General features: G+C 41.1%; 1 protein-coding gene across 1 annotated transcript in view; it reads left to right on the forward strand.

Moving 5' to 3' along the window:
* The first annotated feature begins 3,216 nt into the window (after nucleotides 1-3,216).
* The window catches only part of fbxo32 (F-box protein 32), a 34,219-nt gene continuing 18,547 nt past the window's right edge, over nucleotides 3,217-18,888 (forward strand). The window contains exons 1-2 of the mRNA XM_008108224.3: nucleotides 3,217-3,629; nucleotides 17,534-17,646. Of these exons, the coding sequence (XP_008106431.1) occupies nucleotides 3,526-3,629; nucleotides 17,534-17,646 (217 nt within the window). The 5' untranslated portion in view covers nucleotides 3,217-3,525. The remainder of the gene's footprint in view (nucleotides 3,630-17,533; nucleotides 17,647-18,888) is intronic.

Consider the following 18,888-nt stretch of genomic DNA (forward strand, 5'->3'; position numbering starts at 1 on the left):
CTGCCATAGATTATATCTATCCGCAGGAGGGGATACCAGGCCATCTAAGCTAGACACTTAGAGCAGAATCTATCTGGTAGAAAATAAGAAACAGAGAGAACTAAGTAGGACAAGCTTTTGTAGACTAGAACTGTACCTAAACTGAGCAGGTTACTCTGTTGTAAATTTGCACTAGAACAGCTCTGGGTCTATCACGTGCATGCTGAATCTGGGACTCGTTTCCAAAATGGCTGGGAATGCAATTGCCGTGGCCAGTGAAGACAAGTCCTAGTTCTACTTCCTGAGATTCATGGAAGGAAATTATTGGGAACAGACCTTTAGAGTCAAACTGTGCGTGTGAATAGTCACCACACTCCATTCCAAGCAGCCAGGCTTTGAAGCTGCAAGGCTTTTCAATGTTAATCAAGGTTGCCAATTGCAGTAGTCACACTTGCCTCAAACAGAAAACTGTTCTTTCTACCACCCTGGACATTATTCCACTTGCCTAGTTTCCAACAGACCTCACAACCTCTGAGTATGCCTGCCATAGATGTAGGTGAAACGTCAGGAGAGAATGCTTCTGGAACATGGCCATACAGCCCAGAAAACTCACAACAACCCAGCTTAGTCTATAGTTTGCAAGCCATTTTGGGTTTCTTGGTGGGAGAAAGGCAGAGTATAAATTGAACGAATAAATAAATGCTTCCTCCTGATATTGCACAAGCTCAAGACAGATGTCTACACATCTGGAGTTTCAGAGAAGCCGAGCAGTCCTTCGGAACATCGGGCAATGTCTCGAAATCTGGCAGAAATACTCTTTCTTTGATTGATTGACTAGTTCTTCAGTCAGCAGGTGAATTCTTTTTTGTTCCAAAAGGCTTTTAGGAACCGACTGAAACTGGATTTTAATAGTACTGTATGTGCTCTTGTGGATTTTAATCTTCTCTGATTTAATAGATATTTGAATGGTGTAAATTCTATGAATTGTTTCATTGCAGTTTACAGTAATGTTTTAATATATTTTTTACAGAGGCCTCTGTCTGTATTTCGCTAAAGTCTTATTATGACCTCTGTGGCTCAGGTCCAGACCACTTGGCAGGCCATATCTCCCAGTATAAACCGGCCCAGGCTCTGAAGTTGCAAGGAGAGGCTCTTCTCTTAGTCCAGGCATGGGCAAACTTGGGCCCTCCAGGTGTTTTGGACTTCAACTCCCATCCTTCCTAACAGCCTCAGGCCCCTTCCTTTCCCCCCTCAGCCACCCATACCTGTCTTAGTCTCACCACTATCACAAGCGTGGCTGAAGGATGTGACAGCTGGACCGTGAAGACAGGAATAAAATCAGCTCATTTGAAAGATGTTGATGGAACTCTCTTGGGACAAAATTCCTTATCCATATGGAAATTTTCCAATCCACCCAGATGTCACATATATCTTGTTAATGCCACATTTTGGTGAGTTCATCTTAAGTGGTTCCCTGAGCAAACTCAACTAAATACGAGCTTGCCTGTGGACAGTTCCTTTCATTTGCACTATTGGCAGCCACACAACAGTGGCTGATTTGGGTTGCTGTGAGTTCTCTGGGTTGTATGGCCTTGTTCGAGAAGCATTCTCTCCTGATGTTTCACCCACATCTATGGCAGGCATCCTCAGAGGTTGTGAGGTCTGTTGGAAACAAGCCAAGTGGGGTTTGTGTATCTGTGGAAGGTCCAGGGTGGGAGAAAGAACTTTGTTTGAGGCAAGTGTGGATGTTGCAATAGGCCACCTTGATTATTTATTTTATTTATTTATTTCCAGCATTTATACCCCACCCTTCTGATCTGGGGGGGGGGGACTCAGAGCAGCTTACAACAGTTGGCAACATTTAATGCCAAGAACATAATAATAAAACAAAAAAACCAGTACATATCATCAATTAAAACTATAAAAAATACATCATTAAAATACATTATAACATTTAAAACATATGTAAATTAGATCCATTTGTCTAAAAACCTCATGCTTCAGCCTTAGCATTGAATGGCCTTGCAGTTTCAAAACAATAATGTATGTGTAATATACACATATATAAACCTGATTTGTATTAATTTCTTGGGATTTTTACAAGAGTGTATATACACATACATTATTGTTTTGTATTATTATAGATATTTGTGCATTTTCAGCTTGCAGTTTCAAAGCCTGGCTGCTTCCTGCCTGGGAGAATCCTTTGTTGGGAGGAGGTGTTACCTGGCTCTGATTATTTCCTGTCGGGAATTCGTTGTTTTTTTTTAATGTTGCTCTTTATTTGCTGTCCTGATTTTAGAGGGTTTTTTTTTTAAAAAAAAATACCCAAAGGAGGAAACCATGAAAACAGAAAGAACCATGAAAATGAACACAATCTGGATACCAGTACAGTAGACTCTTGCTTATCCAACGTTCTGTATTATCCAACGCTGTTTGCCATTTAGTAGTCAATGTTTTTGCAGTCAGATTTTCAATACATTGCAAAGTTTTGGTGCTAAATTCGTAAATACAGTAATTATTACATAACTTGGTCATGTATTGAACCGCTTTTTCTGTTGTAAAACATGATATTTTGGTGCTTAATTTGTAAAATTTGACATTTAATAGGTTTTTCCTTAATCCCTTCTTATTATCCAACATTTTCGCTTATCCAACCGTTCTGCCAGCCCGTTTATGTTGGATAAGTGAGACTCTACTGTATTTAAAAGCGGCTGAGGAGGGAAAGGGTGGGGTCTCAGGCTGTTAGGAAGGGTGGGAGCTGAAGTCCAAAACTCCTGGAGGGCTGAGGTTTGCCCATGGCTGGTGTAGCTGCACCTTAAGTACACTTGGCTGTAGTAAACAAGAACAACAACAAAGGGCAGGGTGAGTGGTAGGATAGTAAAGTGTTGTCGAAGGCTTTCATGGCCGGGATCACAGGGTTGTTGTATGTCTTTCGGGCTGTGTGGCCATGTTCCAGAAGTATTCTCTCCTGACGTTTCGCCCACATCTATGGCAGGCATCCTCAGAGGCTGTGAGGCATGGATACTGTGAGGATAGTAAAGGTTGGAAGTGGCAGAGAGAGAAATAAACCCAGCCTTGGCCTGACCTATAAGTCTACTGGGGCTGCCTGGGACGAGAGATATTGCAGTGTCCAAGTTTCCCTGGCCAAGGATTGCGCCAGAGGCGAGAAAGAGAGAAGAGGAGGAGGAGGAGGAGAAGCAGCCCATAAACAAAGCCACGTGTCCCCCTCCCCGCCCGGAGAAGAGGCGGAGCTGGCCCGCTTTTCCGGCAACAAAGAGCCTCCACCAGCCGCCCCGGGATAAATACCAGCCGAGGCAGCGAAGCCCAGGAAGGAGAAGAAGAAGAAGGAGAAGAAGAAGGAGAAGGAGAAAAGCCCGTCCAGTCTTTGCATCCTTGCGCGCCAAGAGTGGGGAGTGGGACTCGCCTTCCCCGCCCTTGGAGACACAGAAGAGGAAAAAAAAAACCCCGATTAGACTTTATTGTTAACACTAAAGGTGTTTGTCCCTCGGAGAGTTGCTTCTTCCCTCCCCGTTTTTGGCGACGATGCCATTTCTCGGGCAGGACTGGCGCTCCCCGGGGCAGAACTGGGTGAAGACAGCAGACGGATGGACCCGCTGCCTGGGCGAGAAGGACAACGCCAACTACAGGTGAGGCTCCCGCTCTCCTAGGGTGCTTCTGCACTGTAGAATTAACGCAGTTTGGCACCGCTTGGACCGCCAGGGCTCCAGGCTATGCGGTGTAAGAAGTTGTCGTTTGGGGAGGCGCCGGAAAAGGCTAACTATTGGATCCACGGACAGGTTTGGGTTGCTGGGAGTTTTCCGGGCTGCGTGGAAGGGACCCCAGGAATCCCAGCTCAAGGCAGATATTGTGGGATTTTCTGTCATGATATTCTGGGATATAGGGCTGTGTGGAAGGGTCCCTCGTTTCCAACAAACCTCACAACCTCTGAGGGTGCTTGCCAGGCTTTGAGGGTGCAAGGCTTTTCAATGCTAATCAAGGTGGCCAATTGCAACATTCACACTTGCCTCCAACAGACAAAAGAGTTCGTTCTCCCACAGATATATAAACCTCACTTGCTTAGTTTCCAACAGACCTCACAACTTCTGAGGATGCCTGACATAGATGTGGGTGAAACGTCAGGAGAGAATGCTTCTGGAGCATGGCCATACAGCCTGGAAAACTCACAGCAACCCAGTGATTCCGGCCATGAAAGCTTTCAACAACACAAGTACAGATCGTCTGATTCCATGGCATTGAGCCCATGCAGTTCGAGAGGTGTCAAACTGCATTCCTTCTACGAACCCCTAGCCTCACCAGCAGGAGATGGGTCTTATTGTGGGGGTTTTGCCCCCATTTAGGGGTGCTTTTGCCTAATTGGGAGTTGAAGGATGTGGGGGAGATGATGAGAAGTGAGTGGAGAAAGGATGTTCCCCATAGTTCAGTTTCCTGAATCTTCGGCCCTCCAGATCTTTTGGACTTCAGCTCCCAGAATTCCCAAATTCCCGATACTTGACTTATCTGGCTGTGGCATCTGGGAGCTGAAGTCCTAGAAGACCATAGTTTGGGAACTACTCTGTGTGTGTGTGTATATATATATGGCATATATGGCCTCGTGAATGTATGTAAACAAAGGTACAAAACAAGAGAAGAAACAAGAAGCCTGGCTATGATTTCCCAGCCATCGCCTTTGTTTACATACATTCCTGAGGCTCTGGCGTCACTTGTGGCCATAATATAGAATTGTAGCAGCTTGGCACTGCTTTTAACTGTCCTGCCTCAAAGCTGGGGGATGCTGGGATGTATAGTTTCATCGCAACACCAGTTTGTCTGCACTGGGGAATGAATGCAGCTTGGCACCACTTGAACTGCCATGGCTCAAGGTTATGGGATCTTAGAGCTTTTAGTTTGCCGAGGCAAAGAAGGTGGAAGACCTTGTAAAACTATAACTGCATCGATTTCTTAACACTGAGTAGTGGCAATTAGAAGTTAATTCTGTAGTATAATACACTGAGTAGCTCACAAAACAAGTCCTAAAATTATACAACATTGAGCCATGGCTGATCAAGTGGTACCAAACTGCTGTGTGGAAGGAAACAGATCCTTTCCAATAACCAGAAGGCAATTGGAGAGCAAAGCCTTCTTAAAGTGTTGCCTTCCTCTGGGGCTGAGAGTGTGTGGCTTGCTCAAGGTCACCCAATAAGATCTCATGGCCAAAGGAGATTCGAACCCTGGCCTCCAGAAGAAGAGTGCAACACTCAAACCACACCACCCTGACTCACACTTGTGTATTTTTTAATAAAGTAACATTGCCTCTGTGGGTTGTTTGCACCTCCACTCCCCAGGCAATTACTAAACACTTGGACATGTAGTAATAGGGATGGCCGGAGATTACTGAGCCTCCGGGAATTTTTAGATTGCGAGCCGAGAGAGACGGGATCTTGTGACATCTTCGAAATCTGCCTGTTGTCGTCTTTGTAAGCTGTTGTGAGCAAGAGTCCATGTTGTTTCATACTTTCTAAAGCATTTTCAGTTCAGACTTCTTTCCACCTCTTGGGGTTCTGAATTGTATCGGACTGAAGGTGCTTCTACACTATGGAATTCGTGCATTTTGACACTACTTTAACTGCTATAGAATAATGGAAGTTGTAGTTTGATGATGCACCAACACTCTTTGGCAGTGTTGGTACGACCTTGTAAAACGACATCTCCGAAGGACTCAGCATTGTGGCATGGCACATAAAGTGGGGTCAGGATGCATTAATTCTACACTGTAGATCAGCATGGGCAAACTTGGGGTCTCTGGTTGTTTTGGACTCCAACTCCCACCATTCCTAACAGCCTCAGGCCCCTTCCTTTTCCCCCTCAGCCGCTTAAGCGGCTGAGGGGGAAAAGGAAAGGGCCTGAGGCTGTTAGGAATGGTGGGAGTTGGAGTCCAAAACAACCGGAGACCCCAAGTTTGCCCATGCTTGGTGCAAATGCACCCTGAGTTTTTTCCTCTTGGTCTTTGCCAAAACTGAAAAACCTGCAGCTCGAATTATTCTTGTCGTCGGTATTCATGTATGTGATGCCGTAAGGGATGCAACGTGGTTATGACACATCACTGAGCTTAGAGAGTGATGTGGTCTGAGGGCCAAGGCAGGAAAAGTGTGTTGCTCAGTGGAATTCCTCCTTTTCAAAACAGGATGGTGGAGGTGGGTGACTGGTTTCATTCTCAAGAGTGAGTTTTCCGTTGGGTATTTGTGTCCTAGCTATTGTGCAAGCAAACCTGGACTGATCCCTCCTCTAATCTATTGCCATGTCCTCTGGATAGGTAAAAGAAATGTCCAGAAAACATATTCAAGCTTAATTTGAAGCCTGGGATCATCTAAAGGTGCAGAAATAATGCATCTACACTGCAGAAATAACACAGTTTGATAGAATTTTAACTGCTATGGCTCAATGATATGGAGTCCAGGGAGGTGTAGTTTGGTGAGGCAGCAGCATTCTTTGGCAGAGAAGGTGATGTTTTTGTAAAACTTTCCTGCCTGTGGCTCCATAATACCGTATATACTTGAATATAAGCTGACCCAAATATAAGCCGAGGCATCTAATTTTACCACCAAAAAAACCTGGAAAATCATTGACTCAGGTATAAGCCGAGGGTGGGAAATTTCAGAAATAAAAATAGATACCAAAAAATTACATTAATTGAGGCATCAGTAGGTTAAATGTTTTTGAATATTTATATCAAGCTCTAATTTAAGATAAGACTGTCTAACTCTGATTAAATCATTATTCTCATCTTCTTCAATGTAAATGTGCTTATGTATCCTTTTAATAATAATAGAGTAAAATAATACTGTAATAGTAATAATAAATACAGGAAAATAATACATGTAATAATAAATAGAGTAGAATAATAAATGTAATAATAAGATCAGAGTGAAATAATAAATGTATTATTATTAATAATAATAATAAAATAGAGTAAAATAAATGTAATAGTATCAACAATAATAGAGTATAATGATAAATGTAATAATAATAGAGAAAAATAATAAATGTACCATATATTCTCGAGTATAAGCTGACCCAAATATAAGCCAACCAGGATCCTCACCCGAGTATAAGCCGAGGGGGGCTTTTTTAGTCCTAAAAAACGGGCTAAAAGACTAGGCTTATACTCGAGTGTATACAGTATTTAGCTATGCTTCCAGTGTTAGGGTCAGTGTGACATCTATTACTATTTGCTGTAGAGCATTCAAATGATTTTTTGTGTGTGTTTGTGTGCGTCAAGAGTGACTTGAGAAACTGCAAGTTGCTTCTGGTGTGAGAGAATTATCCGTCTGCAAGGACATTAACCAGGGGACGCCTGGAGGTTTGATGTTTTACCATCCTGAGGAAGGTTTCTCTCATGTCCCCGCATGGAGAGCTAGAGCTGACAGACAGGAGCTCACCCCGCTGCTCAAATTCGAAGCACTGACCTTTCAGTCAGCAGTCCTGCTGGCACAAGCGTTCAACTCATTGCACTCGTGTCCGAATGATACAGTGGTGTCAGTGGTTGACTGCAACTCTAGAGGCCAGGGTTCAAATCCCCGCTCAGCCATGAAACCCACTGAGTGGCCTTGTGCAAATCACACACTCTCAGCCTCAGAAGAGGGCGTGGGCAAAGCTCTCTGAACAAATCTTGCCAAGAAATACCCTCTGATAGGTTGGTCTCAGGTCAGAAATGACTTGAAAGCACACAGCGAGCAGCAAAGGAAGTGGTTAGCTTCCCAAAGGGATATTTTTTGTCCTTTGTGAGAACAGAATGTTGCACTAGACTAGGCTTTGACTTTTCTTACATTCATATCTATGAACCCAATATCGGTATCAGAAAAACAGCCCGGGCTCAGGACACCTGATACCAGAGGATACAAAGTCAGCCCTTGGAAGGTCAAGTAGATACTGCATTTTGAAGCAACTTTTGTATACATTCTGAAAAATTCTGAAATATGTAATTAATTATACAGTGTCAGTGTTCTTTTGTTAAAAGCAGCAATACGCCAGCAATGCTAACAGAGCTTCTGTTTCCACCACCTAATTATCTACTCATCTCTATCTTCCGCCTTCTGCTTGTCCTTCTGCTTTAAACCCTCAGGGGGTACATCTACACTTGCAAAATTAATGCAGTTTGACATCACTAACTGCCATGGCTCAATTCTAAAGAATCCAGGGAGTTGTAGTTTGTTGAGACACCCTTACTCTTTGGCAGAAAAAGGCCTTGTCAAACTACAACTCCCAGAATTCTATACCATTGAGCTATGGCAATTCAGGTGGTGTCATTCTGCATTAATTCTACGGTATAGATGCACTTTGAGGCTTTGGAGGCCAAAGGTCCTTTCGCATATTGCTTTAAGAGTTTTCTTTCACTGCCTTGGCAATATCCTACAAAATGTTGGGATTTAGACAGAGGCATTTAGAATTCTCAGCTATAATAATAATAATAATAATAATAATAATAATAACAATAATAATAATAATAATAAAACTTTATTTATATATCGCCCTATCTCCCGGATGGGACTCAAGGCGGTTTACAGTCATAAAAGCAACACAAACATTACATAACAACATAATACACATTATTAAACAAAGTAAAATAATACAATTATAACAATAAATCACACTTACATGACCAGATCAAGGGGACGGGAACCATAAACCCAATATATTAAAATGTATCATTTTAGGCTAGGGAAATCTTGTGCAATGTTACAAGATAGATATAGACAGAGATATAGTGTTTTTATATGAAATTACAAATCCCAGGATTCGATAGGACATTCCCATGGAAGTTATGTGGAATCGCACAGTGCTTCATAGTGTAAAAGGGCTGTATTACAGAGTAACTTTCATAACTTGTACAGATTTGTCCTTTCCTTCTGACAAACCTGGTAAAGATACCTGTGAGTATAATAAATCACATTTATATGGCTTCAGAGAATGCACATGCCCCCTCTATTGAACGTATTTTTATTTAAACGCCTTGCAGAATAATTTGACCACCAGGAAAAACTAGGTGGGAAAATAATGAGTCAGCACAGAAGTTTGAGATAAAGCAGAATGAATGTATTTCTTCCCAGCCTATATACCATTCGTAAGGATTTTATTTTCCATGGAAGAAACATCATGTACATTACGTCGTTAAACCATGCAAGAATTGTGCCTGGCACGTAAATATTTTCCCTTCTGTCTGCCTAAAATGTGCAGCAAACTATGAGATAATTTACGATGGATGGTTTCTGTACTGGGGCCAGCTTATTTTCTAGCAGTTAGGGTTTTGTAGCCTCTTGGATGAGCTCATTCGGCAGGCAAGAAAATGAGAAGAAACAGATATAAACTCGTATTTGGCTTCGTTTGGGCAGAGTGTTGGGAGTGAATGTCATGTAAAGATCAATGTGTTTATTAGTTCTTTGTACACATAACTTGCATAACAGTAAACCTCACAAAGTGGCAGCTACTAAAGAGAAACTGTGCGGAGAATTACTTTGGAAGTCTGTTTATTAAATTTAGCAAGACTCATTTCTAAATAAGTATGCTATCTTGAAGGAAACATACTAGCAGGAACTGGGCCATGGAAAGTCTGTGTGATTATTTGCCTGCTTTCCAGGAAGATGCCAGTTTAAACAATCTGAAGTTTAGTTTTACATAATAACCAGTGGGTGGTTATGTTGATAAAACAGAACTGTGATAATGCAAAAACTGTATCCTTCATAGTGAAATCTTGTTTTAAAAAAACTCTTGCTCCGACCGGTATTGTATTTAATTAGAAGCCATCAATACTTTACCATTCAAGCATCTTCAGAGCATTCGGTGGTTGAGATGAGAACTAAACAAAATGGGTTGAGTCTATTTTTAAAACTCTGAGAGCTCTGTGCATTTAATATGTTTAGTTCAACAAAAGTCTCAGTTATGGCAGGGCATTGCGGTTTATTTTATTTGGCATCGGACAGAAGGTTGGCCACTTAAGCAGAGCTCTCTGCTTGCATATTAAAAGCTTCCATGCGTAAAAGATGGAAGATGATTAAGCAGTGGTCAATCTAAGCCTGGGATCCTGCCTCTGGCTGGTACTGAATGTCACAAATGAGAATGTTTGAATCCGTGTTTGTCCTAAGAAACAAGCAGCGAGTAGAAAAAGGAACAATAGCTTTAGCTCAGTCTTTTGTCCTGGTATTGTTTCAGTTTCTTAGAGCATGCGACAAGGTTTTTGTACTAAAATAAAATACAAGATGGAATAAGTTCTTAACATAACCAGAGGGTACATCAACGCTGTAGAATTAATACAGCGTGACACTACTTTCACGGTAGAATCATAGGAGTTGTAGTTTTGCAAGCTCTTTTTAGCCCTCCCTGTCAAAGAGTGCTGGTGCCTCACCAAATTACAACTCCCAGGATACATAGAACTGAGCCATAGCAGCTAAAGTGGTGTCAAACTATATAAGTTATACAGTATTGGTGCACCTTAAGTTATATTTTTGAGTCATTTATAGTCCAAGGTTTCTTTTGTCAGGGTAGAAAGGTAAAGATTTTCCCCTAACATTAAGTCTAGTCATGTCTGACTCTAGGGGGTTGGTGCTCATCTCCATTTCTAAGACAAAGAACCGGCGTTGTCCATAGACACCTCCAAGGTCATGTAGCCAGCATGACTGCATGAAGCGCCATTACCTTCCCGCCAGAGTGGTACCCATTGATCTACTCACATTTGCATGTTTTTGAACTGCTAGGTTGGCAGAAGCTGGGGCTAACAGCGAGAGCTCACCTCACTCCCCGTATTTGAACCGCCAACGTTTTGGTCAGCAAATTCAGCAGCTCAGTGGTTTAACCCACTGCGTTACCGGGTGGCTCCATCTACACTGTCAGGGTACTTTTTAAAAATCAAAACTTAGTTGGAAACTGGAAAAAAGGAAACTGTGGCCCATTTACGCTGTCATTGTAATGCAGATTGAATTCCTTTACATGGTCAGTAGCTTTACATGGTAACTGCATTGAACTGCCATTATAATGGCAGTGTAGGTGGGGCCATAGACTCCCTAGTTTTTAAAACTAATGACTAAACTAAATCCAACCATGTTTGGGTTATATACAAATAGGTATTGATAGAGCACTGGAATAGTACTTATTGTTTCATTGTCTTTTCCTTAAAATTTCACATGTTATGTAGGCAACCTGTCCATACATACTGTATCTTTGTCTTGTGCGGTTTAGTTGAGGACAGGTGGGATAGATACCTGCCAATTTTTAAAAAGATTTTTTAAAAAACAGGTGATGAGATAGGTCAAAAGGAGCATGAACAAAACTGTAAAATGTCTAGAAACCATGCCCAATGAGGAGCAGATTAAGGAGCTGGAGAAGGGAAGGTTAAGAGGGAAGATGATAATTAGGCTTAAAGAATATCATATGGAAGATAGAGCAAGCTTGGTTTCTGCTGCTCCATAGATTAGGACACGGAGCAATGGATTCAAATAGCCGGAAAAGTGATTCCACTAAACATTAGGAAGAAATTTCCAACTTTAAAATATGTTCCAGAGTAGAATATGCTACTTTGGAGTTGAGTGGAATCTTCTCCTTTTGCAGTTTGTATACAAAAGATTGTATCAGTCGGGCGTACTTCAATTATATCTTCCTGCATGGCAAAATGGGGCTGGACTGGATAGCCTTTGGAGTCCCTTTCAACTTTGTGATTCAATAATTCTAAGCTTCTAGGAAAGATGGGCAAACAGTTTGACATCTTTTGTACTTAATCTTGTTTTATGAGCACACCTGAATTGACGTTCTCCCCAGTAAAAAAATAGCAATTTCTTTATTCATGACCCCAGCTAATGTGGAATTGTGGTGTGCTCCTTGGCCGAAGTCCAGTAATGCCAAACTTGACCCTGGTCAGTAGAATTTATTTTCCCTCTCCAGCTTAACCTCTTAAAATTGTTCTCTCTTCACAAGTTCCCGGTCGTATCACATGATATTAGGCAACAAAGTAAGGCTGAATCATCTGATCTAGTGGCATTTCTACATCCTAGTAACATAGCCGAGTAAACAAAGATACAGTTTCTGTTGAAGATAAGGAGCGAGAAGGCTTTTGCTTTGGCAAAACATAGGGGGATGGGATAGGGGAGAATGACGCCTCCTTTGATAACACCTTGGTGCATCTACACTGTGAAATTAATTCAGTTTGACATCAGTTTAACTGCCATGGCTCAATGCTGTGGGGTTGTAGGAGTAAATAGTTTTCCAAGGTCTTTAACTTTTTCTGTGAAACAGTGTTGGCACTTTATCAAAGTACAGTTCCCAAGATTCCGTAGCATTGAGTCATGGCAGTTAAAGTGGTTTCAATCTGCATTAATTCTACAGTGTAGATGCACCCCCTGTGACTGTACATCCTCAACAGTGCTTCCTTGCTCCACTATCAAGTGAATGCCTTGCAAACCGAACATCAATATTTCAGAGGATTCCTGCATATTTCCAGGAATGCCTGTGATCTCTGTACATTTTGGGGTGTACTACCTGAACATAATGCCTTTCTGAATTGGCAAGCTCAAATGACATTATATTGGGCGGGACATTTTCAGTAACATTTGTAATGTATTTTTAATTTGCTGCTTTTGCTATGGTTTAACATTTCTTCTTCCACCTTATAGCCAACAAGTTATTGACTTCTGCATGTTTTTGCCTTGACAAATGAATATCCCAACAGTTTATATCTCAACTCGTATGCATGAAATATTCTTCTCTTCCTCAAATATATATTGACAGAAAGGTTTCAGGTCTTCTAAGAATGTGCCCAGTGATTTATCCTTCAACAATGTTGTTAACTTGTCTGTTTCTGTTAGTTCCCACATTCCTACTCTTGTATAGTTGGTCTATAATATTCAGCATCCACTGGAGGTTGCTCAAAGAGTCATTCTGGAGGACCGGTCCTAGAGATTGCTAAATAGAACATATTAATAAAATCATCCAATAATTAGTATGCAAAAGTTAAACCCACAAATGTGAATGGTCCATTATGTATTGAATTGTGCCCAAGGGATCAGGATTCATTAGCCCACTTGTACAGTTCTGCTTCCAGTACCATATTGAATTACAATTGGAGTCAAATATATTCCAAAAGGAAAGTGGAACCCTGCAACTTGTATAGACTAAGCAGATTTACATGTAATTGTTGAATTTACATAATTTATTCAGCTTCCACTGGTCAAGTAGGCAGATTTTTAAAAATACTTACACAACACCAAAGACCTATTTTCCATGATAGCTAGAAATTCAGTGTTTTCACGGTACCCCAACCTGGTTTGCCATCAGAGATTTTATTATGCATTGCATATATTCTGTTTTCCTCACCAGTCTTAAGGACTAGAACCTTAATAAGTTCAGATTTTCAGAGTGGCAATTTTGTTTTACCCATTTTTGAATACACAACAACCAGTTACAGAATGTACTGTATGCACTCTCTGCTTGGATTTCAATGGGATTTGGGTAGATTATGTGACCGTAATGTTATTTTTACATATTTATGGCTTCATCAACACATAAACTTGGTGCCTTGCCTGAAAGTGCTGTTTCTCCCAGCTTTCTCCAAACTTGAGCAATCTCGTGTTTATAACACTGTCCCAAAATGCTGGAATGTCTACAAGAAATTCTCCCTTTTTCTTGCAATTCGTCTCCATCCTTTTCCAGCATCAAATGCCCCAAGAGCCCCTAGTTTGGATTGTTTGGGTTGTCTTGAATGTTAAACATTTCTTATACATTACTGGCATTTTTATGAGCATTGCACTGGCGGCTGCGTGACATGTCTCTGTGTTTTGCGGAAAAATTGAGGCAAGGCTCTCTCTCTCTTGTTTTAATTTGTGATGCTCAGAAGAGTGACACTTAATATAAAACCATAACCTGATCAGGAGTTTCAGAAAAACAGTCAGTTGTTTGAAGTATCTTATTACCAATGCAAGAGGGAATCTGATATCTTTCTCCAGCAAGAGGGTTTTGTTGTGTGTACATGTCTTTTTAAACAAGCTTTTAAAATGATTTATGATCCAAGCACTATATTCAGGATAATAAAACAATGTAACAACAACTATATAACAACTGGAATGTGTAGCTATGAAAATGTAGGTGCCATTTCCTTGCAGTGCTATTCTCCTGCCATTGGGTGCATCTACACTTGTCAAATTAATGCGGTTTGACACCACTTTAATTGCTATTCTTTGATACTATAGAATCATGGGAACTGTCGCTATACAAGACCTTTAGTCTTCTTTGTCAGAGAGTACTGGTGTCTCCTCAAGCTACAAATCCCATGATAGCTGTTAGAACATAGTTATAGATTAACATTTCACAGCATAACATACCACAGATCTGGACCACTTGGAAGGCAGTCAAACTGCCTTAAGCTAGCTCAGTTGTTTATATTTTCTGAGTGATGATGATGTTGGATTTGTGTCTTCAAGTTCATAAACTGCAGCTTAGGAAAGATGGAGTGCGATAGAACGACTTTTGTAGAAAGATGAGATACGGTTGAGGTTTTCCATTCTGCACATGCTGTACAGATCATGGTGTGACAAAGGGTGTATCTATTCTACACTGTAGAACAAATGACATTAAGTTTAACACCATTTTCATTGCCAGAGCTGCTTGATGCTATGGAATCATATGATTTGTAGTTTGGTAAAGTACAAACATTATTTGGCTAAGTATGTTACAGGCTTTGTTAAGTTACAACTTCCAGGATTCCATCACATTGAGCCATAGCACTTAAAATGACACTTTTTCTACTTTTTTCGTGTCAGGAGCGACTTGAGAAACTGCAAGTGGCTTCTGGTTTGAGATAATTGGCCATCTGCAAAGACGTTGCCCAGGGAATACCCGGATGTTTTGATATTTTCACCATCTCATGTCCCCACATGGATCTGAAGCTGATAGGGGAAGCTCATCCGTGCTCTCCCCAGGTTGGATTTAAACCGGCGACCTTCAGGTCAGCAACCCAACCTTCAAGTCAGCAGTCCTGCCGTAACCCACTGCGCCACCAGAGGCTTCTACTTGAATGCACTCAAAGAGTTTTAGGGCACATCTACACAGACCCCTTAAGTCAGTTTCAGACCAGTATTGAAGAAAGTGGTTTCACTGTGCAGAAGATTACATAGGGCATCATGAAACCAGTTTGAGGCATGGATGATGAATACACAAACCACAGGACACTGATGCACATTAGGGCTTGCTTTTGCACACCTTTGTGGGAGTTGTTGTCTAGCCTCTACATTAAATGGTCAGTGTCCATTGGGATTCTCATTGTATCATTTCAGTCTATAATTGCAGATTGTATGTTTGAAGTGTTATCAGGAAGTAGAAGGAGTTTCCGAACTTAGAAAACAAGAATGTCAGGGAGTCTATGCAAGAATGTTCTCTATATATTGAAATTCCATTCCTACGGACTCCTAGAATAATATGGATCTCCAATACCCAGCTGGAACTTCATACTCTTTGCATGCACACAACGTTCACACCTTGCTCCCTCTTACCTTCGGCTGTTGTAAATTAAGCTGCTTGAGCTCCACTTCCAACATCACATTATACATAGACCCTCCAGCAAAGTGTGAATAACAGCTTGCACAAGCACGAAACCTGAGTGTATCCTGATCTGAAGATGTCTCTGAAATTTTCACCTAGGTAGGCATGAGACAGACAGGAAGCCATGACATCAGATGAGCCAGAGGAGGTTAAAGGAAGGGCGAAGATGTTACACAGAAGTCATGAGAACCATTGTGCGTTTGCCATGTAATTACTGGTGTGATTACAATAATGGGCTTTACCTGTGAGTCTGATTTTCATCAGGGCATCCTAGAAAACTGCTATTATCCGTCGCATCAGTCACCATCCTCGCCAGGATGGGAGCATTTCCTTGATTTGCAAAGTGTTGACAGATAAAGTGATAATTGTTCTACCCATTTGTAACTAGCATTTTAAAAATCTAGCCAATTGCTTTAATGCAAAGGTAGGGATTGTACAATTCTCCAGATGTTGTTGGACTACAGCATCCAGCATTCCTGACCCTGGGCTATGCTGGTTTGGACTGCTGGAGTTGCAGTTTAACAACATCTGGAGGGCTCTATCATTCCCACAATTGCTTCAGGGGTGGGATGTACATGAAATGCCTTCTGTACTACTATTATGAAAGGCCTCTGCACCATTAGATTCTGTGAGCAGGAAAGCCAGCTTGCCTTTTCTTCAAATATGGGGGGATCAGTCCAATTTCCCTTGAGATGGCAACTATTGCTTACAGTCAACCTCCCATATTTTTGGGTTTTACTTTTGTGGATTTGATTATTCACAGATTTGATTGAAATGATCTCTCTAGAAATCTCTAGATCCTGGAGGACCTAAAGATTCCTAGGAGGAATGTCTCTTTGTCTAGATCCTCCAGAGCAATTCTATGGTCAGTTTCCATCTGGAAGACCTAGGTCCCTTCCACACTGCCCCTATATCCTAGGATCTGATCCCAGATTGTCTGCTTATCCCAGGTTATCTGGCAATGGGGACTTATATAATCCGGTTTAAAGCAAATATTTTGGGATCAAATCCTGGGATAAAGGGCAGTGTGGAAGGAGCCCTAGACATTCCTCATTTTCATGGGAATCCTGTACTCCTAGCTCCAGCAAATGTGGAGAAATGACTGTATATGTTCCTAGAACAGTGGTTCTCAACTTGTGGGTCCCCAGGTGTTTTGGCCTTCAACTCCCAGAAATCCCAACAGCTAGTAAACTGGCTGGGATTTCTGAGAGTTGTAGGCCAAAACGCCTGGGGACCCACAGGTTGAGAACCACTGCCCTAGAAGAAATGAATGAAGATAGGGGAATAAATGGTATTGTTCCAGAAAAATATTTGGTCCACCTGGAACATCTTCATCAAGGGTGATAGGTAGCAGAAAGGAAGGATAATCAGCTGGTCCACAGTAGACCATGTCCAAGCAGATTACATTGACCTGATTATAGTGATCATACTTGAAAAGATGATGGGACCTACCTGAAGATCTCAAAGTCTAGGAGGGACTTATTGGATGATAGGTTTTCAGAGCTTCACCTTTAGAGTTCAAGGGCAGAACCTACAGGCTGTATGTAGACTTTCGGAACAATGTCACTTAGCCTTTGGTCTAATCTCATTTGGATTGGCACAGACGGAGGAGAGTTGACATTGAGAGAGATGGAGAGCATGATGCAAGCACTGCTTACTTGGTTTTGTTGGCTTTGGTTTCAGCTACCATCAGTTGTGGCCCTTGGTTGACTTTTTGGATGGGTCAATGGGAAAACAAAGTCATTTCATAGGGAAAGCAAAGTCCTCTCCACCCTGTTTAGGAGCTTTATAACACAAGCAGATTAAACTCAGAAACTGGCCTCAAAGTCAATATTCAGCTCTTAAAAATGTGTGCCATGTGTAAATTCAGCTGTTGATATTTGTGTTGAAATCTTCTCTGAATGCAAGGTGTGGGGAGAGAGATTAATATCCAGATTTCAGACTAAACTAAAACCTTTCTTCCTTGTGTTATCTCCAGTTACTGCCGAAAAGAAGACTACAACAAGGAGAACCTTTTCAACAGCCTCAACTGTGACATTGCTGCAAAGAAGAGAAAGAAGGACCAGCTGAACAACAAAACAAAGATTCAGTGTAAGACTCTGACCGAGGCGATACAGTATTTAAAAAGCAGAACAATAAACAATTATGTTTGGTGAAGGGAGCTCACCCTTCTCACACAATGAAATGACCTCTGCAGTAATGTCAAAAGTCCCTGGAGAAACTTTGCAGCCCCCTTCTGACCTTAGCTGGAAAACTTGGATCCATTGCAAGGTGGAGACTGTTGCTTAGGACAATGATGTTTTCTCAATATCTTAGTGCTTCTAAGCATTCACATTTTTGTCATTTGTATTTGCCAGAAGAAAAGCAATTTTTCCAGTTCCATTTTTATTAACATTCAAACAAAAATGGACTTGTTCTCTGCTCCCGCTCTATATGCCTATAGTTTTAGAAGTTGAGTTGGTTTTTAATCCTTTCTGTCTGATTCTTTAACTGTATGTCTTAAGAGTTCAGGATTTTTCCTATCCCAAAAATAAGTAGTAAAATAAATCCTTTCAAAGGAATGGTTCATGGCTTCCATATATCCCACAAAAGAAGTGGGATAGTTGGAGACTAAAACAATTTGAAAGCAGAATGATAGATTCATAGTTAAGTTGGTTGGTTAGTTAGTTCGTAACTTGGGCTGCATCTACACTGTAGAATTAATGCACTTTAATTGTCATGGTTTAATGCTATAGAATTCTGCAAGGTGTAGTTGGCACCTTTTGACAGAGAAGGCTAAAGATTTTTTAAAACTACAGTTTCCATGATCTCCTACAACTGAACCCTGGCAGTTAAAGTGGTGTCAAACTGTATTAATTCTACAGCTTGACTCTTCCTGAAAATATTAAGACTTTAATATTAATATTTTCCTTCATACAGATTTCAACAGGACGTAGATGTAGCTAGCGTCTCAAATTTGGGGTGTATTTTTTATGAATAATAATGGACATGACAAGCATGAATAAATAGGAGTTCATCTGAACATATAGAAAATAGGTTTCATAATCATTGAATAGTCCCATACCACTCCCATAAGAGGCAATGTTTAGAAGGAAAATGACCAGCTTTAAGAAAGACTGGTATGTATCTTTCTATCTTACTCCATTTTTGAACAAATATGTACAGTGGTTCAAATAACTGAGTTTAAATTGATGCAAAACTGGATTCCTGCTGTATGCATTAGTTCTAAAGTTGCACATTTCCCCCTTTTATTATCTCTGGTGTGATTATAGGGTGGAAGGTTTTGTGTCTGGGTTGATCTGGGTTGATCTTTGGCATTACATTGACACTCTA

Source organism: Anolis carolinensis, chromosome 4 (genome assembly GCF_035594765.1).
Source record: "Anolis carolinensis isolate JA03-04 chromosome 4, rAnoCar3.1.pri, whole genome shotgun sequence".
Classification (NCBI taxonomy): domain Eukaryota; kingdom Metazoa; phylum Chordata; class Lepidosauria; order Squamata; family Dactyloidae; genus Anolis; species Anolis carolinensis.